A 22609-nucleotide genomic window follows, 5' to 3' on the forward strand; every position below is an offset into this window, starting at 1 on the left:
TTGAAAATGATCCCGAATAATGAGAAGCTAATGCGGTCAGTCCTGCAGCCCTTTCCAGATGGATTAATCATTTCACAGTTTAGAAATGAATACAGAAACTTTGTTGGTATTATTTTAGATTGTTATTAGGTTTTTCAAAATGATCTACCCCCTAATTTTTGATGGTTTTCAAAAGCGAAGCTTTTCTATAATTAGGGTAGGTCCCTCCGGAACGGAAAGCTTTTACACAGTGCGTTTGAAGGTGCTTTGACTTTTTTGTCAGAACCTAAATTGGGACATAGTGCATTTCATCAATTACGATTTAGAAAGCGTAACAACTTTATAATCGTTACCACAATGTCCGTACGTCCATTTTAAACATGTTGATTTTCATCTTAATTAACAGCTAATTTATATTTGTGCAATTATCCCATTCATCTGATTTTTGAAATAATTATTCCTAGGACAACAAAGTACATGTTATAAGCGAGGCATCTCTATTATTAAATCCTAAAAATAAAAGTATGTCCTTAAACATTAGCCTGTATTTAAGCAGTTTTTCAACAAATTTACAAATTTGTTTCAACTAATATACATATACATTCTGATTATTCAGTTCTGACACTCTACAAGTGTTAATTTTCATTTGTCCTACCGTTTCAGAGCTTCGCTTTTATGGATGTTGTCATCATTGTTTAAATTGTACGGGGAGCTACAACCCTGACTGGCTTCCTTGACACTATTGCTCTGTATTTAACCTACATCGACTACACTTGTTCATCCTATTAGACAAATCAGTATGGAAAGATTATTGTCTGAAGCCTAAGACTTCAATAATTACGTAACTGATAAAAAGTTCTTTTTATCGAAGCTTCATATAGGTCCCGGTTACGTAATTACCAGATTAAAAAGATTATCTTTAACGTCACAGTATTGGTATTTAAATCTTGCCCACAGAAACATCCGAAAACAAGCATAATTTATTTCCATATGAGCGAAGCTTAACTAACAAATGAAATATCTACGTTACGTAGCATTTTAATAGGTTGAATTAACTAGGGTTCGCAATCCTCCTAAATTTTGGACCCAGAATCCGAAATTGAAATTGCGGATTCGGATTGTAAATTTTCATTGACTTTTGTATCACTAAAAAGATTTCTTTTAAAATATGGCAAAACAAGTATTTTATTGTAGGTATATTAACTTTTAGGTTTGGTTAAGTAAGGGTAAGAAAATGGCCGCTATAAAGGCTAGAATTTTTTTTATTTACAAAAATACATTTAAAACATTGCCATGATCGAAAATCCGCAAAAAAAATGCGCAATCCACGGATTAATCCGCTATTTTTTTAGGGTGGATTGCCAACCCTAGAACTAACAGTATTATCTGTATATACAAATATAAGGGGGGGGGGGGGGTTCGTAATGACATCTATTCGTAAACCGTGAGCAAAATGGTCTAAATATTTAGCTAGACCCTTCAAACTTGGTATATAAGCCTAGTCCTATAGGTATTACATCTAAATGGCAAAAAAATCCAAAATTTTTAATTTTAAGGTTAGGTTAGGTAAGAAAAACCCTGCGGAAATGGGGTTTTTAGGCTTTTTTTGGTCTATTTTGATGTGGAAACTTACCTTAAATTGTTTTTTCTTAGGGTTTTAACTCAAATACACTGTGTCTATTCATATGGACATTATTTAAGATGATTCAGCAAGTCTTGGACCGACTCCAGGGGGCTAGGTGGGTGGCCCGCAGGGGTTAAGTGCATTTTCCCCAATATTGTATATGTTGTGATACATCAAATTATAGGTTTTTTAGGTCAAGGAACTCAAATTCAGAGCTAAAATAAGCATTAGACTAATCTGAAGCTAGCCCCAGCGGGCTAGGTTGGTGGCCCGCAGGGGTTAAGTGCATTTTTCCAATATATATCTTGTTATATATCAAAATATAGGTTTTCTAGGTCAAGAAACTCAAATTCTCAGCGAAAATTAGCATTAAACTAACCTAAAGCTAACCCCCCCGGGCTAGGTTGGTTTTCTGCAGGGCTTAAGAGCATTTACCTAACCTAACCTAGAAACTTACTTATATTTTTACAGGTTTTTCTTAAATAAACTGTGTCTATTAATGAGGACTTTATTTAAGATGATTCAGCATGTCGGAGACTGACCCCAGCGGGCTAGGTGGGTGGCCCGCAGGGGTTAAGTGCATTTTTCCCAATATATATGTTGTGATACATCAAATTACAAGTTTTTTAGGTCAGTAATTCAAATTCAGAGATAGAATTAGCATGAGATTAATCTGAAGCTAGCCCCAGCGGGCTAGGTGGGTTGCCTGCAAGTCTTAAGTGCATTTTACCTAACCTAACCTAGAACCTTACTTGTTTTTTTTTAGGGTTTTTTTTCTGGAATAAACTGTGTCTATTTATGAGAACATTAAAGATGATCAAGCAAGTCGGGGACCGACCCCAGCAGGCTAAGTGGGTGGCCCGCAGGGGTTAAGTGCATTTTTAAAAAGTATGTGTTGTCATACATAAAATTATAGGTTTTTTAGGTCCAGAAATTCAAATTTAGAGCTAATAATAGAATCAGACTAATCTGAAGCTAGCCTGGGGCTAGCTTCAGATTAATCTTATGCTAATTCTAGCTCTGAATTTGAGTTACTGACCTAAAAAACTTATAATTTTATGTATCAAAACATATATATTGGGAAAAATGCACTTAACCCCTGCGGGCCACCCACCTAGCCCGCTGGGGTTAGTCCCTGACTTGCTGGATCATCTTAAATAAAGTCCTCATTAAAAGACATAGTTTATTCAAGAAAAACCTGTAAAAATATAAGTAAGTTTCTTGGTTAGGTTAGGTAAATGCTCTTAAGCCCTGCAGAAAACCAACCTAGCACGGGGGGGTTATCTCCAGGTTAGTCTAATGCTAATTTTCGCTGAGAATTTGAGTTTCTTGACCTAAAAAACCTATATTTTGATATATAACAAGTTATATATTGGAAAAAATGCACTTAACCCATGCGGGCCACCAACCTAGCCCGCTGGGGCTAGCTTCAGATTAGTCTAATGCTTATTTTAGCTCTGAATTTGAGTTCCTTGACCTAAAAAACCTATAATTTGATGTATCACAACATATATATTGGGAAGAATGCACTTGACCCCTGCGGGCCACCCACCTAGCCCCCTGGGGTCGGTTCAAGACTTGCTGAATCATCTTAAATAATGTTCATATGAATAGACACAGTGTATTTGAGATAAAACCCTAAGAAAAAACAATTTAAGGTAAGTTTCCACATCAAAATAGACCAAAAAAGCCCTAAAACCCCATTTCCGCAGGGTTTTTATTACCTAACCTAACCTTAAAATAAAAAATTTTGTATTTTTTTGCCATTTAGATGTAACTCCTATAGGACTAGGCTTATATACCAAGTCTGAAGGGTCTAGCTAAATATTTAGACCATTTTGCTCACGGTTTACGAATAGATGTCATTACGAACCCCCCCCCTCCCCCCTTATATACAATATAATTGTGTTTTATTTTATTTTAAGACGTTATTATAGAGATGGTATACTGTTCAAGATAGTGCGCCTATCAAGCATTGGCCCCTCCCCCTTATTTTTAAAATAAATATCATGGAGGGGGGGATATCCTATGTCTAGCTAATATCGCGTCGTCGGGGCTATCAATTCCTTAACATAACTTGGCCTTTATTATACTCAATTACACCAGGGAGGGAGGAGATATTTAATTACTTAATGTTTCAACCAGTAATTTTAATCTACAGAAAGGGTAATTTTGTGTATCATCATTATGAATGTACATCAATTTATCGGCCGTTGTCTTATACTTTAGATCCCTGCAATTGCACACATTGTTCTTTCTGCTACATAGTACACACCAGGGATGCGGAGCCGTTTGATTTTGGTGCGGCTCCGCGGAGCCGCCTGTAAAAATAACGGCTCCGAATTTTACTCCGGCTCCGACCTTAAATCAAGAAAAGCTCTACATAATTTTTTGCCAAGTCTATTTTTTACTTTTGAAGGTTTAAAAGTTTAATTTGTTGATAAAAATGGACTTAAAAGGGGCATTTGATCAGGACACAACAGAATTACCAAATGTTGATTAATAAAAAATCTATTTTTTAGGTAACCCGGAGCCGGAGCCGTTTTTTAACGAAAAAAACGGCTCCAGCAAAATATGGCGTTTCTCGGCTCCGGCTTCGCAACCTTGTACCTTATATCCACAGATTAATGTTTCTAAATTAAGATACTTCTACTTTTTTAAAAAGTAATAAATGCTTGTTTGACTTTACTATGGCATTTAACATTTGTTTAAAGGTGAGGAAGTTCCCTTCAGAAACTTTGGATTCTCTTCGTTGGTAGATTATCTTGAGAGTTTGATTCAGGTAATGAACATCCATTTTTTAAAAAGTTCTTGGATGTCTATTTTATATAAGAGTATGTATGCTTTAGCTCTAAATGAACATTGATTGATTGATTGATTGATTAGCCATAGTCTCTTAGGGTTTGGACCTAAGTAGTCATGGAGTAGGCTGAGACACTTTTGTATAGCCACTTGGGCAATCAAGCTCCACGTTCAAGCACATTATGACTTGACCCGCTATCTCATGAGAGCTACTCATTATTACCGCACCCTCGCCGAGTATGGCAGGTGTCCCAAATTAAGTCATCGTAATGAATGACGCTCTCCGCAGAGGAGCTTGGGATAAGGGTAGTACTGATATTATGTACTTGACTATAAATGAACATATTATTCATCGGTTATCCTTATATTTAAGTCACAGAATCTGTGTTTTTGTGGTCAGAAGGCTCTCGCGAACCGCTGAACCGATATGGTTCTCCTCTACAGGGTAGCTTCTGATAAGTCATGAGAATGTTTATAATGTTTATAGCTATTTTTGGGGAGGGTACCGCTACCATCCCAAATGAGAAAGAGAAAAATGTGGCCCAAAACGGGAACAAAAACATTTTGTCAAGAAGTAACAAAACAGTAATAAAAGAGAGGTAGGTTTCTGGTAGAATCCGTAAAGGTTTGTGTGTTAAGGCTTAAAAATAGTAGTAGAACGATAATATTCACTAAATATGTGTATATCTTATGGAAAAGAACTTTAGACAAAAAAAGTAAAAGTTAACATAAATTTTTATCGTTCTACTGTTTTAACTTATAACACATAACCTTTACGGAATCTACTAGAAACCTACCCCTCTCTTTCCAATTCGCTAAAAGGAGAACAAAATTTACGGAACTTAGTTGAAAAGAGTTAACAGTCTGTCAGTGTGACATACCCTTTTCATAGAGCGCTGTGCTTATAAAAATTTAGCGTTTTTGTTCTTGTTGAAGGTTTGTACCGTTACTATACTTGAATCTGGAGATGTGTTGGTAAAGGCTAAACCCTTCACCCCAACTGAACATCTTACCAGGTATAATTTGGGGTTTATGCAATTTCTCTTATATCACAAAGATCATACGTAAACTTTCAAAAAATAAAAAGGATTGGGGTTAGGGTTCGGAGGCTCAAAAGTATATTTGAATAATAGCACCATTTTTGTTTACAATTGCAGTATACCTAATACTATCTTTTGTGGGACTATTTCAGATGCGATTTGGGATTGACGTCTGAAATTGATAGGAAGATTCAATTCCACGGTCTACTAATTTTAGATTTTATACGAAAATTCTTATAATCAAGTATGTGCTAATAACTACTTCAGTCTGTGTCCAACTTTTTAGTCTTCGCCTTTTATAAATTAGAAGTTGTAATTCTTGTTTTCCAGTATGGCTTCGAAACCGATAAATATCCGCTGGATTTGAACCGGTATGAAAAATACTGAAAAATCATGTATCGTATTATAGCCAGTTTTCTACGAATATTAAAATAAAATTCATAATATTAATTCCAGTTTTGTTAGCCAGGGACTTCGGCCCCTGGGATCTATCAAAACTGGTTTTAATCTTTTCATTTTATTATTCGCGGAAAGGACACCATGGAAACTGTCCCAATTTTGTATAACTTTTGCGGAACATGTTCCAGTTACGTCATATTTTTCTTTCCCGAAAAAGAGAAGGGGGGAAGAAAATCTCCTCAAAAGAGATGGGGAAAACCCCCTTTTCTCCCATCTATTTTTCCTTCTCCCCTTCCCTTTTTTTTTCTTTCCCCCTTCCCTTTTTTGGGAATGAAAAATATGACGTAACTGGAACATGTTCCGCAATAGTTATACAAAATTGGGACATTTTCCATGGTGTCCGCGGAAAGCTGCCTATAATACGATGCGATAGATAATTATTTTGTTATTAAGAATGACGCTAAAACAGAAGGAATCACTAAGTGGTGGATATAATCAGCTAACTCAGAATGCTCTTAAATATAATCAACAAAGGTTGGATATAAATTATTTTTCATCGCTTTGTACCCCCAGTTTGACGGTTTGGTCTTCGTATTTAGAGACGCTTTAGTGCAGTCTTATAGTGAGGACAAGATATATGATATGCCAGGAAGGGAGGGGACATTGGACTGATTATTACACTAGTAGTTCCCAAAGTTTGAAACTTTTTTTATTTGTATCTTTAACAAGTTTGAGGACTTTTATTGAATTTTTAGGGTTTGGTTAATTAAGTTGAGTGTCCATACGTTTCAACCATTTTATTTATTGTAATCTACAGATGGGGTGATTTTGTGTTTCATCATAGGGGATGTACAACAATTCGTCGGCTATTGTCTTATCCCTTTGGATCCATATAATGATAGAGTCATAGTCATTCAAGACACAACAATTTTTTGAGTTGTGATTAGAAAAAAGATGATTTACTTAAATCCCTAAACATAAATACTAAATTGCGCACATAAAAAAAAACTGAAAATTTGATTACCACTCCTTATACATTTGCGAATATAACTATGAATTATTACCAATAATATTATATAAAAATCAGCCATGTGACTTCACAAAAAATGAGGGTTTGTCCATGTCTTCTTTAGGGCATTTTCCCACTTCTTCTCTAATGTTCCTTATTTCTATGACGACACATGGCTGATTTTTGAGTCACTTTGTCCCACTACGAATTGTATGTGAAGGAACAAGAAAATCCCCGTTGAGACGATGGTAAACCTGGTGAACCTGTTGCTGGCCCACGAGAATGGTATACCTGTGCACAATGTAGCACGGTTGTATGCCACCAGATATGTCATGTATCTTGATGTGCACAATTATGGATTCAAGGTTAGCTGATCTTAATACAGCAGATACTCTATAATTAGAGTATTATCTATCTAAATCTCTTAATATTGTCCCATGAGGATGGTATTACTGTGCACAATGTAGCAAGGTTGTATGCCACCAGATATGTCATGTATCTGGATGTGCACAATTATGGGTTCAAGGTTAACTAAACTTAGTACAGCAGATACTCTATAAATAGAGTATTGTCTATCTAAATCTCTAAATATTGAGGATATTGAGGATGGTATTACTGTGCACAATGTAGCAAGGTTGTATGCCACCAGATATGTCATGTATCTGAATGTGCACAATTATGGGTTCAAGGTTAACTAAACTTAGTACAGCAGATACTCTATAAATAGAGTATTGTCTATTTAAATCTCTAAATATTGTCCCATGAGGATGGTATACCTGTACACAATGTAGCAAGGTTGTATTCCACCAGATATGTCGTGTATCTGATGTGCACAATTATGGATTCAAGGTTAGCTGATCTTAATACAGCAGCTACTCTATACTTAAAGTATTTTGTTCTTTCCATCTAAATCTCTAAATATTGACCCATGAGGATGGTATACCTGTGCACAAAGTAGCACGGTTGTATGCCACCAGATATGTCATAACTCCAGCGTTTGTCCACTCTGACGTTTGTCACTCCTGCGTTTGTTCTGGGACCATTTATTCTAATAAGTATTTCTCTTCTTTCGCAATGCTTCTTTGTCTCTTGGTCCCATACACATACTATCATACACTTGTAGAGATCAATTCACAAATACAGTTTTGATTTTTATTAATCCTCTTTCTAGTGTAAGTTCACTAAGTTAACAAGCTTGAAATATTGAATTGTTTTAAAATTTTATTGGTTTAATTTCATTAGGTATAATTTAAACTTTTCTAGAGTGTTGAAGAATTTATAACAGAAGGACTAGTATTGATGGAGGAGGATTTTTGTGTAAAAGATGGAAAACTTTTCTACATTGGCGAAGAAGCTGACAAACAAAAGAGATGGCAGCAACAACAACAATGGATTAACAAGTCATCAGGGAAGCTTTTTAACATGCCTATAAAAACGTCGTCATACAATACAAATGACCAATGATAGGCCAATACACAGACTAAATTACAGCAGTCAGACCAATGGACATTTTAATTGACCAATGATAGGCCAGTTTACATTTTCATTGACCAATGGTAGGCCAGTATGGTGTCATTTTCTATTAAAAGCTTTGTCATCAGGTCCTGTGCAGAATTTTATCAGAGATACATCTCATATTATTTGGGAAAACGAGGTGGAGATTGAGACCCCGTTCTATTCGGTGGATCAAACTGTGTTGCCACTGATTAAGAAAGGTCTCGTATACAATGTGGCATGGACTTTTGTCAAGAGTCCGAGAAGTATGGGCCTTTTCATGATATCTGAGGTGAAATCAATTAAATAACGAAGCTACTCTAAAAATAAATTGTTTCAGTCTGTTTTCCATAATGGTTATGTGTTTTTTCATTATCTACATATTTTAATACTTTGTCATTGTACTGAAGAGGGAAGTTAACATTCCCCTAGAAGTTTCAATTGGTAATTTTCTCTCTTTTATTCACCCCCATCAACAAAAGAACCCCCTTGGTTAAACCCTGTGCACGCCACGGAATAAAACATTGTCACCCATTCTTAGGTGAGATTAGCTATAGATTGTTGAAATATTTGACAAACGGTAGCTCTGCTACAATTTTTGTATCTCTGGTATTGTTTCTGCATCTTCAAGCAAGGCAGTTAGTCTACCCAAAATAGTCCAGTTTGGTTGCCCATTATCAACGGCTTTGAAGCGGGACAGCGGAAAGTGTCATGTTTGACATCATAAAAATACGTCTAAAAAGAAAGAATGAGAGAATAGGAAGGGAACCCCCTTAACAAGAGATGGATAATAGACGTTGTATTAATTTTATGGCGTCACACATGACAATTTCCTGTGTCCCTTTGCTGCGGTGTGGCCCAAATAAAAAATTGAATGTTGCGTCCAAGTCCTGTCAAATTGTAGTCTATTATAATTACAGGCCAAAAGAATGGAATTGTTACGCAGAAGGATGAACTCTCATTATGAATTGTACAATGCTCTGGAGATCTTACACATGGATAAAGTTGTTGTTAATCAGATTGTCGTTGTACAGGTTTAATCTTATTAAACCAGAGCTGGATCTTTAAATCATTTAGAGGTGCGCTGAACCGGGGCGATTCATTTCAGCACACCATCAGATTATTAATACCAATCTTTAAATCGAATTGGCATGGGCGATTTAGCGCGGCCAGTGGCGCGGTACCAGCGCGCCAATGGTACTCAACTAGTGGCATTGCCGCGCTAAATCGGGTTGAATCATATTTAAGAAATAAATATTTTTAAAAAATTAGTTTGATATTTTATTGCAAAACTATCGTGAAAACATTTTTATAGTCATTTTTAAAATAAATTATATATTATTTTATATAAAACACCGTACTGCTCGACTTAAGTTATAAAATTGTACCGGCACGTATGGATATGTTATTGAGTGTCGCCAGCAATCTAGCAACACCGCGCCGAAAATCTTTTTAAAGATTCATGTAAAATAGCAGTAGCTGTGGCGCACCATCAGCGCACCTCCGGTTCACCTCTAAATCGACCCGATTCAGCGCACCATCAAAACGTTTTAAAGATCCAGCTCTGTGTTTTTTTTTACTTACAAGCGCAGCTATTCTATTTAGGCAGTCCGTCCGTAACGGATAGCTCTTATCGTTCTAAATTTCATACTGAATTTTTCCTCCAACTATTATACAAATCTTTAAGAAATAGTAATTACAGACTAAAACACAGAGTAAAAAGTACGATGGAAACCAGGGCTCGGCAGCCGTGCGTCAGCCGCGACCAAGTCTCAAATTGAATCCTGTCTGGATGATTTTAAAAACTTTTTAAAAAGGGATCGCCATATTTTGGTCGATCATGTTTAGACTTCCAGCTGATTTTTATTTTGTAAAAGTTGATTTCTCTAAGGCTTACAGGCGGCTTACGCGCTGCTGCCGAGCCCTGATGAAAACCCACCAAAAAAAAATAAAAGCCAATGATCAGGAGAATGGTGTGTGGTGCCGAGGAAAAGTTGTAGAAATCATAGACAACAAATATCTAGTCACTATTCTGGATTCTGGTCACAATGCTTGGCATCCTCAGGTTTAGTTTTGTATTTATAATAGTAGCACAGTTACTCTTTACTTTGAGTATGAGGTTTTTATCCAAAAATTGGCAGATTAATTCGAAGTGGATTTGATTTCTTATTCCTGAGGTGGATTCTTAAAAAAAAAATTCCCCACTAATCGCTTAGTGGGGCAAAATTGTTTTCGTGAAAAATCCACCAAAATCACATTAAAAAAAACTACAAAAATTAAACAAAATCATAGAAGAGTTATTGACATAAGATTTTATTTAATTTTTGTAGATTTTTTATGTTATTTTGGAGGATTTTTCACGAAAACAATTTTGCCCCACTTAGCGATTAGTGGGGCAAATTTTTAAGGATCCACCTCTGGTCTGTATGTCATTAAAAGCATTTTAAAACATGTACTTGACAACATTTATTTTTTCAAAATTGCAGCCTCTTAAGCCACGAGAAAATGCACTGCTGCTTTTACTTTATAATTGTAGGCTGAAAAATATTTCCTTTTTTAGAATCAACATATTTTTAGTAATCATTTCAGTAATTTTCACTTCTTCACTTTGTTAAGAATTAGCGGACACCCCCCTAGTCTTTAGGGCAATAGTTAGGGGTTTAACAAGAGGTTAAATTTCAAAGCTTTTCTGAAAAGCACAGCATAATCACACCAGTAATATTCTAGATCTTTTGCCTCGGATGTTAAACTCTTACACTAATTTTTAAAATGATTTTTTTTTTTATCAAAATTAGAAGTTTTGAATCTGATTTTGTTTTAAGGTTTATAATATCCGCCCAGGTTTCCTGATGTACCCGTTCATGGGAATTAGAGCATTTCTTTCTGGGTCTCAATCAATGGGTAAGTTCTACCGGTATGGGGATAGAACAATTCTTAAAGTAAAGTGACAAGATCTCTGTCTGTCTGCCTTTGTGTTCCGAAGGATCTCGTTAACTGCTGAACCGATATTGTTCTCCTTTACTTTGTAGCTTCTCATAGGTCATGTTAAGAAGTGCCCTTAAAGGCCTCTAGAGGCATATCCACTAATGCACAATAAAAATTGTTTCCAATTATATCAAATTTGTGGCCTTTTATCTTGTTTATTGACAACCTAAACTGACGAAAAATTTTCCCCTGCCAATATATGCACATGTACTATAACCATTGATGTTTAAATATTTCCAGAGACGTGAATAATAGCAATACGACTTCAAATAAACATTTCTGCAAAAAAAAAAACAGGAATCTTAAGTTATATTACAATGGACGATAATCATAATTACCCCTTCAATTACAATTGAACTTGCAATAATCGGTATAAAAGTTTATTTTGTATGATTAAACAAAAGCCCCGTAAGCTTTCCTGCCAAATAATGAGAGAATATGTTTGTAAAGATTTTGGGCCCAATGTCACCTCCGTTCCTGACAAAAATACTCTAAAATTTGTGTTTCAGAGTATTGTGAGTCTAAGAGGCAAGAATTCAAGAGACTGGTGAAAGATGTATTTAACAGGAAGCTCTTTATAGTGCCAATAAAAAAAATGACGTCATACAATACAAATGACCAATTATACGCTAATACACAGAATAAACGGCAGGCCAGTATATGGTTTAATTGACCAATGGTAGGCCAGTGTGACTCTCAGTTTTTATAGGAACTATAAAAAGCTTCATTCAACAGGGGAGATCTTCTCATCAGAGTCAATGATATTGTGGACAATGAGAAAATAGAGGTTGATCTTCTTGAGAGGAATGAGAACGGCACTATTCTCTCGCTTAATGTAGATTTTCTTAAACAATAATCTAAAAAGCTAGATGTGTAAAAAAAAATTAGAGCAAAAACGTTTTTTTTCTTAAAGGTAAATTTTTTTTAGTGTTTATATTAATATCGACAGTTATATCTAAAGCACATTTTTCAGCTTTGAAACTGGTTTAAATCGTTATCAATAAAGTAATTGTTGTAATATTTCAACGGTTTAGATCGTATATCAAGAAATATATTGGCATTATCTTTGATCTACACTAAGAGATATAAGTTTTCCGGAATTTTAATGTAGGGAGTAGATTTGAAATCTGCATCAAATTTTAAGGATTTTTTATAAAATTCGTTTTTTGTAAAATTCTTTATCTAAAAGCGAAAATACATTTTAAGTTAATTAATTTTGACCAATAGGATAGGTGGATTTTAAACTACCTGCGCTCTAATTGGTTGAATGATGTACGACATCCAATCAGAGCTCAGATTTTTTAAATCCACCAATCACAGATGCCAAAATTAATTAACTTAATTTGTATTTCCGCTTTTAGATAAAGAATTATACAAAAAACGAATTTTATAAAAAAAAATCCTTAAAATTTGATGCAGATTTCAAATCTACTCCCTACATTACAATTCCGGAAAACTTATATCTCTTAATCTACACCAGGTTATCATGTACTCTATAATTAAGTGAAACTTGTAAAGCTGGTCAAAATAACGACCCCATCCCCTCCTCGATAAACGAACTGACCGATCAATTATGTCGATGTAAGCAACCTTAATTTAAGACAATTTTTCCACTGTCGTAACACCACGTACATACATTCGAATCTGTATCAATTATTGACATATAGTAGTAATCTTTTCCCTCTCCATAATTTTATTTTTTTGCTTTTGTTATCTACCTAACAAAATTAGACTTGTTTTTACGCCATTTTCCTTATGTTAAAAGAAATACTTATCCGATTTTGGAAAGAGAAAATATAACTAGCATTGATCTAAAGAAATTATTTTAACTTACTTTCCAGTATGACTTGGAAACCAATTAACATCCACAGGATTAGAACCGCTTCTAAGTCATACTAAAAAATCATGTATTGCATCGTATTTCAGACAATTTTTCACTATAATACTAAAATAAAAATCAATACCAACTTTTATTACTCATTTTATTATCCGCGGAAAGCTGTCTGTAATACTAATAGAAATAGAAGAGTAGAAGAATATTCTGAACCCTTTTTTCGTCAAATCTAAGAGAGAACATTCCTAGCAGACAAAAGTATTGTTTACTTTCGACTCAAGCTGATGTGGATTCTTAAAAAATGATAGACTCGCTATTCGATAGTGAGGCAAAATTATTTTTGTGAAAAATCATCCAAAAGCACATTAAAAATATACAAAAATTAAACAAAATCATATGTTAATAACCCTCTTAAGATTTTATTTCATTTTTGTAAATTTTTTTATTCGATTTTGGAGGATTTTTCACAAAAATAATTTTGCCTCACCAGCGAGTTGCCAGCCTAACTTTTTTTTTAAGAATCCAACTTTGTTTCAAGCTTTCAAATTGTAAACGAAATTTTTGGGCAATTAATTCTGATTCCGCAAAGCTTACTACTAAGAAAATATACTGTTAGCAGCTGACTTTTATGTATGTATGAAATGAAAAAAAACATGCCTTCGTAGGAAAATGTGTACATAATTTTAACCAATGAGATCCAATGTAAATTCCGATGCGATTCTCCTATTGGCTCAATCAGACATTCCCTCTCTTTCTTAGTACCTTTATTGTAATACTATGCGATAAATAACCATTGTTTTATATATTAAAAGATGTTTTAATTATTATTAAAGTATGTATTTCCTAGTTAGAAACTGACTTTATGAAAAAATATAAGAAATTGGGATCTACAACGCAACCCTGAATTCGGCCACTGTATCGAGTGTACACTAATTCAACTCACATAAACAAAAGGCGACGATAACAAAAAATTTCATCAACTAAAATATATAAAATACGACGCTTATTATTTGTTAAAATTCAAATTTGTCTCGTTAAATGTGAAAAATTTAATGTGATTTTATTTTTAGTGTGTTATTTTTAAACTGTTATTGTCTTATTTCAATAATTTTTAAGAAATCGTCGAATTAACAATTTTTTACGATAAAATATTATATTTTTTCAATTGAAACTGTTGATTTTTTTAGACAAACGAAATTTTAAAAGTAAAAATGCGGAAAAATAAGCGGAAATCTCACAGCACTATGCCAGAAATATCCAAAGAACAGCACTTTAGGAATTTATTTGATTAAGTTTATCATGTATATTTATTACAAACAAACTTAAAAATTTTCGTATTTTAACTCGTAATAGTTATTTTTAACTATATTGACGAAACCCTCTGTATTCTATTATTTTGAATTATAAATAACTTTAAAACATTATTTGCATTTATTTTTAGTATTTTTAGCTATTATAAATATAAATTCGTACTTTTATATCATATCTTCGCCAAATGATATCAGCTGATCATATTAATTCCAAAAAAAAAGAAAAGTTATTTATCGATGCTTATTATAGACAGCTATTCGTTGATATTAAAATGAAAATTTATTAGATTAAAGCCAGTTTTGTTAGCTCCGAATGCCCGGGCTAAAATAACTTATTGATTTTATGAATTTCAATTTTAATTTCGGAAAAACTGTCTGTAGTACAATGCTATGTGTGGCTGAGATCCGGTTCTACTCCAGCGGATATTAATAGGTTTCGGAGCCACACTAGAAATTATCTTATGACAAGTTTAAAGAACAAATATAAAAGAAAAAAATATTAATCAAATAAAACCATCAAAGGTGTATGAGCACAAACGCGCTGAAACTTTGCAGCGATGAAGGCTTACAAAATCATGCTGACGTTGTCTTCCATTGCGACGATGGGTCAGCTGTGTACGCTCATAAGGTCAGTTAAGTTTTGCAGCATTTTTCTTTCTTACATGCACTCATTACTTAAAAAGTCGGATTTCTGTTAATTTAAAGTGATCCGAAAAGTTTATGATCAAGATTTAAGTATTTGAAAGAGGCATATCTATAATTTTTACTTTTTCTATCAAGGGGGGGGGGGAGTTTTGACACATTTGCGTAAACCTGGCACCTAGGCTTTATCTTTGGACTGAAAGGATAGGCTATTAATGATAAAATCATTCTTATATGATAAATTTCACGAAGTTTTAAGATTTTTTGGATAGGCCTCCAGGTTCCGGAGCTCCAGGCCTCCAGGTGGTCTCTGTATAGGTAAAAATGAAATTTTTTTTTTTTAAAGTTACAGGTCAACTTATAAAACAAAATATGCATATGTTTAAATATTATTCACATATTTGAAGAAAAAATATGCATATTTTGTTTTATAAGTTGATTTTTAACTTCAAAAAAAAATTTTTTTTTCACTTTTACCTGTACAGAGACCACCTGGAGGCCTGGAGCTCCGGAACCTGGAGGCCTATCCAAAAAGTCTTAAAACTTCGTGAAATTCATCATATTAGAATGATTTTATCTCAAATAACCTATCCTCTCAGTCCAAAGATAAAGCCTTGGTGCCAGGTTTACGCAAATGTGTCAAAACTCCCCCCCCCCCCCCTTATTAATTGATTGATTAGCCATAGTCTCCTAGGGTTTGGACCTAAGTAGTCATGGAGTAGGCTGAGACACTTTTGTATAACCACTAGGGCTATCAAGCTCCACGTTCAAGCACATTATGACTTGACCCGCTATCTCATGAGAGCTACTCATTATTACCTCACCCTCGCCGAGTATGGCAGGTGTCCCAAATTAAGTCACCGTAATGAATGACGCTCTCCGCAGAGGAGCTTGGGATAAGGGTAGTACCGATATTATGTACGTGACTATTAAGTATCCAAACTTACTCAATAATCCGCTTCTTCAACAACCAGGGGAAGTTGCGTGAATGTATTCAACAGACAAATTCGACTTGCCACATGGGGACTAGAACTCGAACTCTCATCACCGTAACTCAGTGCGTTACCACTGAGCTACGACGCCCCCCCCCCCCCCCCTTATTTTTTTTATTGCTTTCGAGCTCGTTGTTTGTATCGCCTCAAGGACCTTGAAAACAATGGTCTCCAAAAGTGTGTCTCTGTGTTAAGACTAGTGATGGGAATCCGGATCCGGAATCCGAATCCGGAATCCGCCGAATTTTCGGCCAATTTTGGAATCCGAATCCGGATCCGGAATCCGTTTTTTATAGCGGATTCCGGATTCTAAATTGGTAGGCTAAATTTAATTTAAATAGGTTAGAAAATACCAAGCACATTTTTAGGACATACGTAGCACTTAAATTTTTAAATTTACTAATGTGATGTAAATGTTTTAGTTATGCTGGAAGTCAACACTTTAAACAAATCAAGGCTTCAACCAAGTAACATAGTGATAAATTAACGAAAAAAGCTATCCCTCTGTGACGGACGGCCTTTTAAAATACTGCTAGAATCCGGAATCCGAATCCGGAATCCGCCAAAAATAAGAATCCGGAATCCGCAAGAATCCGTCACTTTTTTTGACGGATTCCTTCAGAATCCGGAATCCGAATCCGGCCTAAAAACTCGACGGATTCCCATCCCTAGTTAAGACACTTATTTTATTTTCTTGTGGCTTGTCTAAGCCGAAATTATTTGTATTTGTTTCTGAACATGAAAAGACAGTTATCTTATTTTGTTTTTAATTTAGGTAATGTTTTTGGGAAAGTCTGTGCTATTGCAAGAGTTTTTCGACACAACACGTGACCGTCTGTATCCCGGAGCAACCACGCACATATCTCTACCTGGGGTCACCAGCAATGCATTAACCAAAGTTATCCAGTATCTGTATCAGGTAAGGTAGAATATTTTCAAAGGGGATTGTTAATTTGTCCTGCTTAGACACTGTGTCTTTGCATTAAAATCCTTTTGAACTATGAAGCCATAAGAAATAAAAATATTTCTTAAAAACTAAATGAGTATTATAGACCAAAATATTTACCTGTAACTTCAGGTCCAACGGTTCACAATGAATCAATGTGATTGCTGTTTAATTTTCCTTTCGGTGTATGAATTTTTGTCTGTATATACTAGTTTTACCTGTTAATGGGCTAAGTGATTTTTTCTTACAATTGCTACTTAGGGTTTTTTTCGTTTAGCTTATATCAGCGAGTAAACGTTATTTATGCTAAAATTTCAGTTCAATGGACTGAATATGTATTATGGTTTTGAGTTCAAGTGCCTCTCCCGTCTTTAAAAAAATTTTTTTCTCAGTTATTTTTTTTAGGGCGAGACTAAGTTTGAATCGTTGGAAGAAAAGGATGAATTTATGAATCTCGTTAGTATTCTACAACTAATAATTGATGTTTCAAATCAAATACCACAGGTAGGAACTAACAATATGCTAGGCTAAGTTTTTCAACAAGGAGCTTCATCCCTTTCACCGTCATATGGTAAATTAATATAAATATAAACATATTTTTTTAAAACTTAAAATGCCAGATTCCAGTTGTTTTTATTTTGTTCAATGATAGCAACTGCCCTTTTTTCGGCACATACTCGAAAGAATTATGATTGATGTAAAATGCAAGTAATATTATAATTTGGCAACGGTCTATTTCTATATAATAAACGGAAAAACTATTGTTACTTAACAAATAGACACACATTCTTCTTCTTTATAAAGCTTTAATCAAATAAAAGCAAAATATTTTATATTACCTATTTATTTCATTTTATCGAATTCAATAATGAACAAAAATGATATAATTTTACGGTAGGAGCCAGAGCCGGATCCGGAGCCGCATCAAAATTATACGGATCCGACACCCTGCTTTTAACTATTAAGAGAACTGATTGAATCTGTATCATGGTCCATGGAACTATCCCTTTCATGCAATATTTGTTAATCCAGGAAACCAGTGAAATCACAGAAGTAAATGCAACCGTAGTACCCACTAATATCAACATTCCAACTACATCAACTCAACAAATAGAGAATAATACCCAAAGGTTAGAAAATATTTGAACAATTGATAATAGTGAAAAAAATACACTTTGTCTAGATAAGGATAATTTATTTCCGGAGGAAAAGTTTTTTGTTTTATTGATATTTCAACAGATCAGATAAATGTTTATTTATTGATTGATTTTCCCTAGTTTCTTGGTGTTTGAACCTAATTAGTCATGGAGTAGGTCGAGACACTTATGTATTGTATAGCATTAAGGGCCAGCTCCACGTCCAAGCACAACATGTCTTGACCCCCTATCTCAGGAGTGCTCCTCATTATTTCATCACCAACGCCGAGTATGGCATGTGTTCCAATTAAGTCATTGTAATGAATAACGCACGCCGTAAAGGAGCTTGTGATAAGGGCTGTACTGATATAGATATGTAAAAACGTTTCAGGTATCCAAACCACCTAATAATCTCCATTCTTACACAACCAGTCTTAAGTTGCATGAATGTATTGTGACTGAGAAATACGAAACTTCACCATTGTAACTCAGTGTGTTACCACTGAGCCACGACGCCCTTAAAAGATTAGGTTTATGTAATGCTTTCAGTTCTCTTAATTTTTCCCCTAACCACATATTTATTTTTTTAAACCCTCCGCCAAGTCAAATTTGCAGAATATACACCCCTGAATACCAGTTAAGTTGTCTTAAATACGACTTAGTTAATTTTTGTATCAACCATTCTATGCTTTTTTAGTGGGGAAGAAATAGTGAAGGTGCTTGCCGAGTTCACAACAGAGCTGATAACTGGTATGAGCCAAAAATATTATGAGAAGGCAAAGCAGTTGGCAAACAACGATAATACAAGGTAGTACCAAATAAGTTAATAACTGCTTAGTATTTATCTTAATGAAACTGTTCTATAGTCTAGTCTTTTACAATGAAGATCTCCCCCTCCACCACCTGGAGGGAATTGTGGTAAATATACTTATACCCTAAGACAAAGCCCAATTTACTCACACACCCAAGCTTAAGAAAACTATTAAATACTTATAATAAAGTACCAGGATCTCTGTCTGTTTGTATGTCTGTCTGCACCGAAGGTTCTCGTTAACCGAAGAACTGAAATGATTCTCCTTTACAGGGTAGGTTCTCATATGCCATAGAAAGCTTTTAACTATCTGAGGGGAGGACCACATTCCCAAGAGGCCTCTTGGCGCGTAACAAGTATTCTATATAATCTTATTTTTTCTCTATTCAGGGTGTTAATGCTAAACATGAGTACAGTTCCCGTAATGGTAGAAGCCCTAGCTGCAAACAACTCCACGAGCTTACCTACACTACCAGCTGCTGACCAACCACAACCAGCCGCTGAACAACCGCAACCACAAATTCAACAACCTGCTGTGGCGCCAGAAAAGCAGACGATCTCAGGTAAAATTATCTTCACCTCAAAATAATAAGTAAAGTAATTAAGTACCCAAAAGGAATTGATTCTTTATGTTTAACTAGCGACAGTTCCCTAGAATTTATGCGCTCTGTATTAGAGGTTGATTGAATATCATAACATTTGAACCTAAAAAATTCCATGACAAAGGTCTTAATTGTATTTTGATCATTGAAAGAAAACGAAGTTCTTTCCATGCTCCTTGTTTTTTTTTGTAATAGTATTATGTCATTCGTCCATACTTTGTAAACTTTTTATACATTTATAAATATAGTATTTTATAGTAGTTATTCTATTGATAGACGCAGCAAGGAACGTTAGTACCAAGAAGAAAAACAAACCTACACGAGCTTCCAGAAACAAGGATATTTCTATGAATGAAAATGTTGATAGCAGTAACATTACTGCTGCTGACACAGTTGAGCCTGTTGCTGAGGATTTTAATAGACAAGTTGAGGATAATGATGTCATAACAAGCGAAAGAGGTGGTAGGCGTGGCAGGTATTTTCTCATTTTTAAATGATAAATTGGTATGGCATCTGCTTATCAAATTTTGATTGCCCAATCCCTACTTAACAAGAGGCCTTAATTAAATGATTTGTTATTCTTAATTTCTGATCTAGTAAAAAAAAATTATTGTTTAAGATATGCAATATTTCAAGACTGGGTTGGTTGTCTGTTACTTAAACTAATTTCTCAACAAGAAAGATTAACATGTTCAGATTTAAATGAATGATATCGGAAGGTCATTAAGCGATCATTTGAAATGTCAGAGGACTCGACCTCGCATTCAATGGGTAATACCTAATTATTAGGGTTGGCGATCCGGAATCCGCCCAATTTTTGGCCAATTTTAGAATCCGAATCCGGAATCCGTTTTTTAATAGCGGATTCCGGATTCTTATTTGGTAGGCTAAAATTAGTGTCTAGAGTTTTTTCTTTCAACTCCTTTTTAAAGGCAAAGATTTTCTTCATTATATATAATATCTTTTAAAATATGGTTCGATTCTCAGAAGTGAATTATAGAGAACACCAAGAACATTGATTTTTAGGACATATGTAGCACTTATTTTTTTTTTTTTTAATTTAAAATCCTTTTAAAATATTGCTAGAATCCGGAATCCGTCACTTTTTTGACGAATTCTTTAAGAATCCGTAATCCGAATCCGGCCCAAAAATTTGACGGATTGCCATCACTACTAACTAGGTATGCTTTTATTCTTCAGGAAAAGTAAAAGTAAACCTGATGAGAAAAAGCAAGAGGAATCAAAATCTTCAAGAAGATCCCGCCAAACTGTTAACATGGACATTGAACCATCAATCATAGATACAGCTGCGAAAGATGATGTAACTGCTGACTCTAATCAGATAAATGAAACTGTTGAAGCACCAACTGCAACAGAGGTTCCTGACAACAGATCTAAACGCAAACGTAAGATTTCATTTGCGGAGGATATTCAAGAAGATGCTAATAATTCCATCGTAGCACCAGACGAAAATTCACGAAAACGCGGACGTCGTCCAGCCAAAAATCCGCCACCAATTCCGGATGGTGGTGTTGATATGCAAGATGATAATAATACTAAATCAAAGAAAAGAAAATCTGAAGATGCTGCAACAGATATAATTAATCAGACGGAGTTGAATGATATCAAGAAGAATAAGCCACGAAGAAGTAGACAGCTAAACGAAGATACTAATAAAGAGACAAATGATAACATAGATGAGTCAGAAGCAAATAAGAACAAGTCAAGACGAAGCAGACAGCTAGTCGAAGATAATACGAATGAGGTCATTAATCAAACAGATGAGTCAGAGGAAAGTAACAAGTCAAGACGAAGCAGACAGCTGACTGAAGATAATACTATGGAGGAGATTAATGTTACAGAGGACTCGGAAGAGAGTAAAAAGAATAAGCCGCGTAGAAGTAGACAGCAGACTGGAGATAATACTAAGATGGTTGATAATGAGAAAGAAGAGTCAGGTGAAATTAACAAAAGTAAGTCAAGGCGAGGCAGACGTCTGACTGAAGACAATACTAAAGAGATCACTAACCAGACAGATGAGCCTGCAGAACATAACAAACCGAGGCGAAGCAGAGAGTCATCACAAGTAATACCAGAAATATCTAAAAATGGTTCTGTTTCTGAACCCGAAGCCGAAAATAAGACGGAGGAAGAACTTCCAAAACGAAGAGGCCGCCCGGTATCGGAGAAAAGGCCTGTACAAGTAAACAGTAAATCCAAAAAATCTGACAAATCAAACGCTGAAGTTGACACCCATGAACCAGCACAAGTTGATGAGGAGGAACCACAGGCTGAAGAAGAATACGAAATTGAGAAGATTTTAGACAAAAAAGGATCTGGCAAGAAAACAATGTACCTCGTGAAATGGAAAGGATATGATAAGGAAGAGGACAATACATGGGAACCTGTGTCCAGCCTGCAAGAGAACCTGCCGTTTATCGAAGAGTTTGAAAGGATTAGGAATGCTGTTCCTGTGATGGAGGGTATTAAAAGACTACCAACTTCTGAAGTGAAAAAGGAAAAGAAATCCAGAGGAGCTCCCAAGAAAAATAAAGATAAGGAAGTAGTGGTAGAAGAAAAAGCAATAAGAAACGAGGAACCTGCTACGGCTTCTAAAAACATTGAGGTAAAAACAAATTTATTTCTGACTTTTATTATTATTTTCTTGGTTTTAAGAGTGTAAGATAATAAAATTTGCCTTTAAACAGTCATCTCAAAAGCAAAGCATTTCTACATGAAGAGTCTGCCTGTCTGTTTGACTTCAATTCTGCATGTTTGATTAGTTATGTTCAATTGTACAGAACTTAATAGATCCACTTGTAAAGATCATATATTTAACTTCAAATTTTAGGTTCTTAAACGTTAATTTATTAAGGAGGAAGAGTCTGCACAAATGTGCATATATTGCAACCGGATCTTCCTGTCCAAAACTGCTATAGACCTTCACGTGGAATCAGAGCATAAAGAAAAGCTGAATGCTGAAGAAGTTAAGCTATTCTTTTAT

At 34.9% G+C, this 22609-nt stretch overlaps 2 protein-coding genes across 7 annotated transcripts in view; both read left to right on the plus strand.

Annotated features, from left to right (window-relative positions):
* LOC145316477 (uncharacterized) lies at window positions 1-14358 on the plus strand. 5 transcript variants are annotated; one of them, XM_080157016.1, is made up of 14 exons: window positions 1-106; window positions 4318-4385; window positions 5342-5421; window positions 6298-6378; window positions 7074-7163; window positions 7325-7379; window positions 8117-8253; window positions 8447-8639; window positions 9268-9381; window positions 10314-10412; window positions 11170-11248; window positions 11842-11902; window positions 12068-12245; window positions 14014-14358. In XM_080157016.1, the coding sequence occupies exons 1-13, from the start codon at window positions 7-9 to the stop codon at window positions 12186-12188; spliced, it is 1278 nt and encodes a 425-aa protein (XP_080013142.1). In that variant the 5' UTR covers window positions 1-6; the 3' UTR covers window positions 12189-12245; window positions 14014-14358. The 5 variants fall into 5 exon arrangements, with proteins under 5 accessions (XP_080013142.1, XP_080013140.1, XP_080013141.1 ...); XM_080157014.1 differs by lacking the exon at window positions 7325-7379 and having other exon boundaries at window positions 7074-7218; XM_080157015.1 differs by lacking the exon at window positions 7325-7379 and having other exon boundaries at window positions 7074-7218; window positions 14018-14358.
* LOC145316476 (uncharacterized) overlaps window positions 14326-22609 on the plus strand; it is a 12688-nt gene continuing 4404 nt past the window's right edge. For both annotated transcript variants that reach the window (XR_013878512.1, XM_080157013.1), the window contains exons 1-10: window positions 14326-14440; window positions 14997-15104; window positions 16886-17029; window positions 17462-17560; window positions 18089-18186; window positions 18890-19000; window positions 19394-19566; window positions 19882-20080; window positions 20806-22231; window positions 22481-22590. Coding sequence is in view for 1 of the 2 variants with exons in the window: in XM_080157013.1 (XP_080013139.1) it covers window positions 14378-14440; window positions 14997-15104; window positions 16886-17029; window positions 17462-17560; window positions 18089-18186; window positions 18890-19000; window positions 19394-19566; window positions 19882-20080; window positions 20806-22231; window positions 22481-22590 (2531 nt within the window). In the remaining variant the exon portion in view is untranslated. The remainder of the gene's footprint in view (window positions 14441-14996; window positions 15105-16885; window positions 17030-17461; window positions 17561-18088; window positions 18187-18889; window positions 19001-19393; window positions 19567-19881; window positions 20081-20805; window positions 22232-22480; window positions 22591-22609) is intronic.

This window comes from Acartia tonsa, chromosome 4 (genome assembly GCF_053477335.1).
Source record: "Acartia tonsa isolate MP-2025a chromosome 4, ASM5347733v1, whole genome shotgun sequence".
NCBI lineage: Eukaryota > Metazoa > Arthropoda > Copepoda > Calanoida > Acartiidae > Acartia > Acartia tonsa.

Coding starts and splice junctions, on each gene's coding strand:
- LOC145316477 (XM_080157014.1), top strand. CDS start 7: ATGATCCCGAATAATGAGAAGCTAATGCGGTCAGTCCTGCAGCCCTTT. Junction 6,379..7,073: donor CTTAAATATAATCAACAAAG/GTTGGATATAAA, acceptor TTGTATGTGAAG/GAACAAGAAAATCCCCGTTG. Junction 10,413..11,169: donor ACAATGCTTGGCATCCTCAG/GTTTAGTTTTGT, acceptor TTTTGTTTTAAG/GTTTATAATATCCGCCCAGG.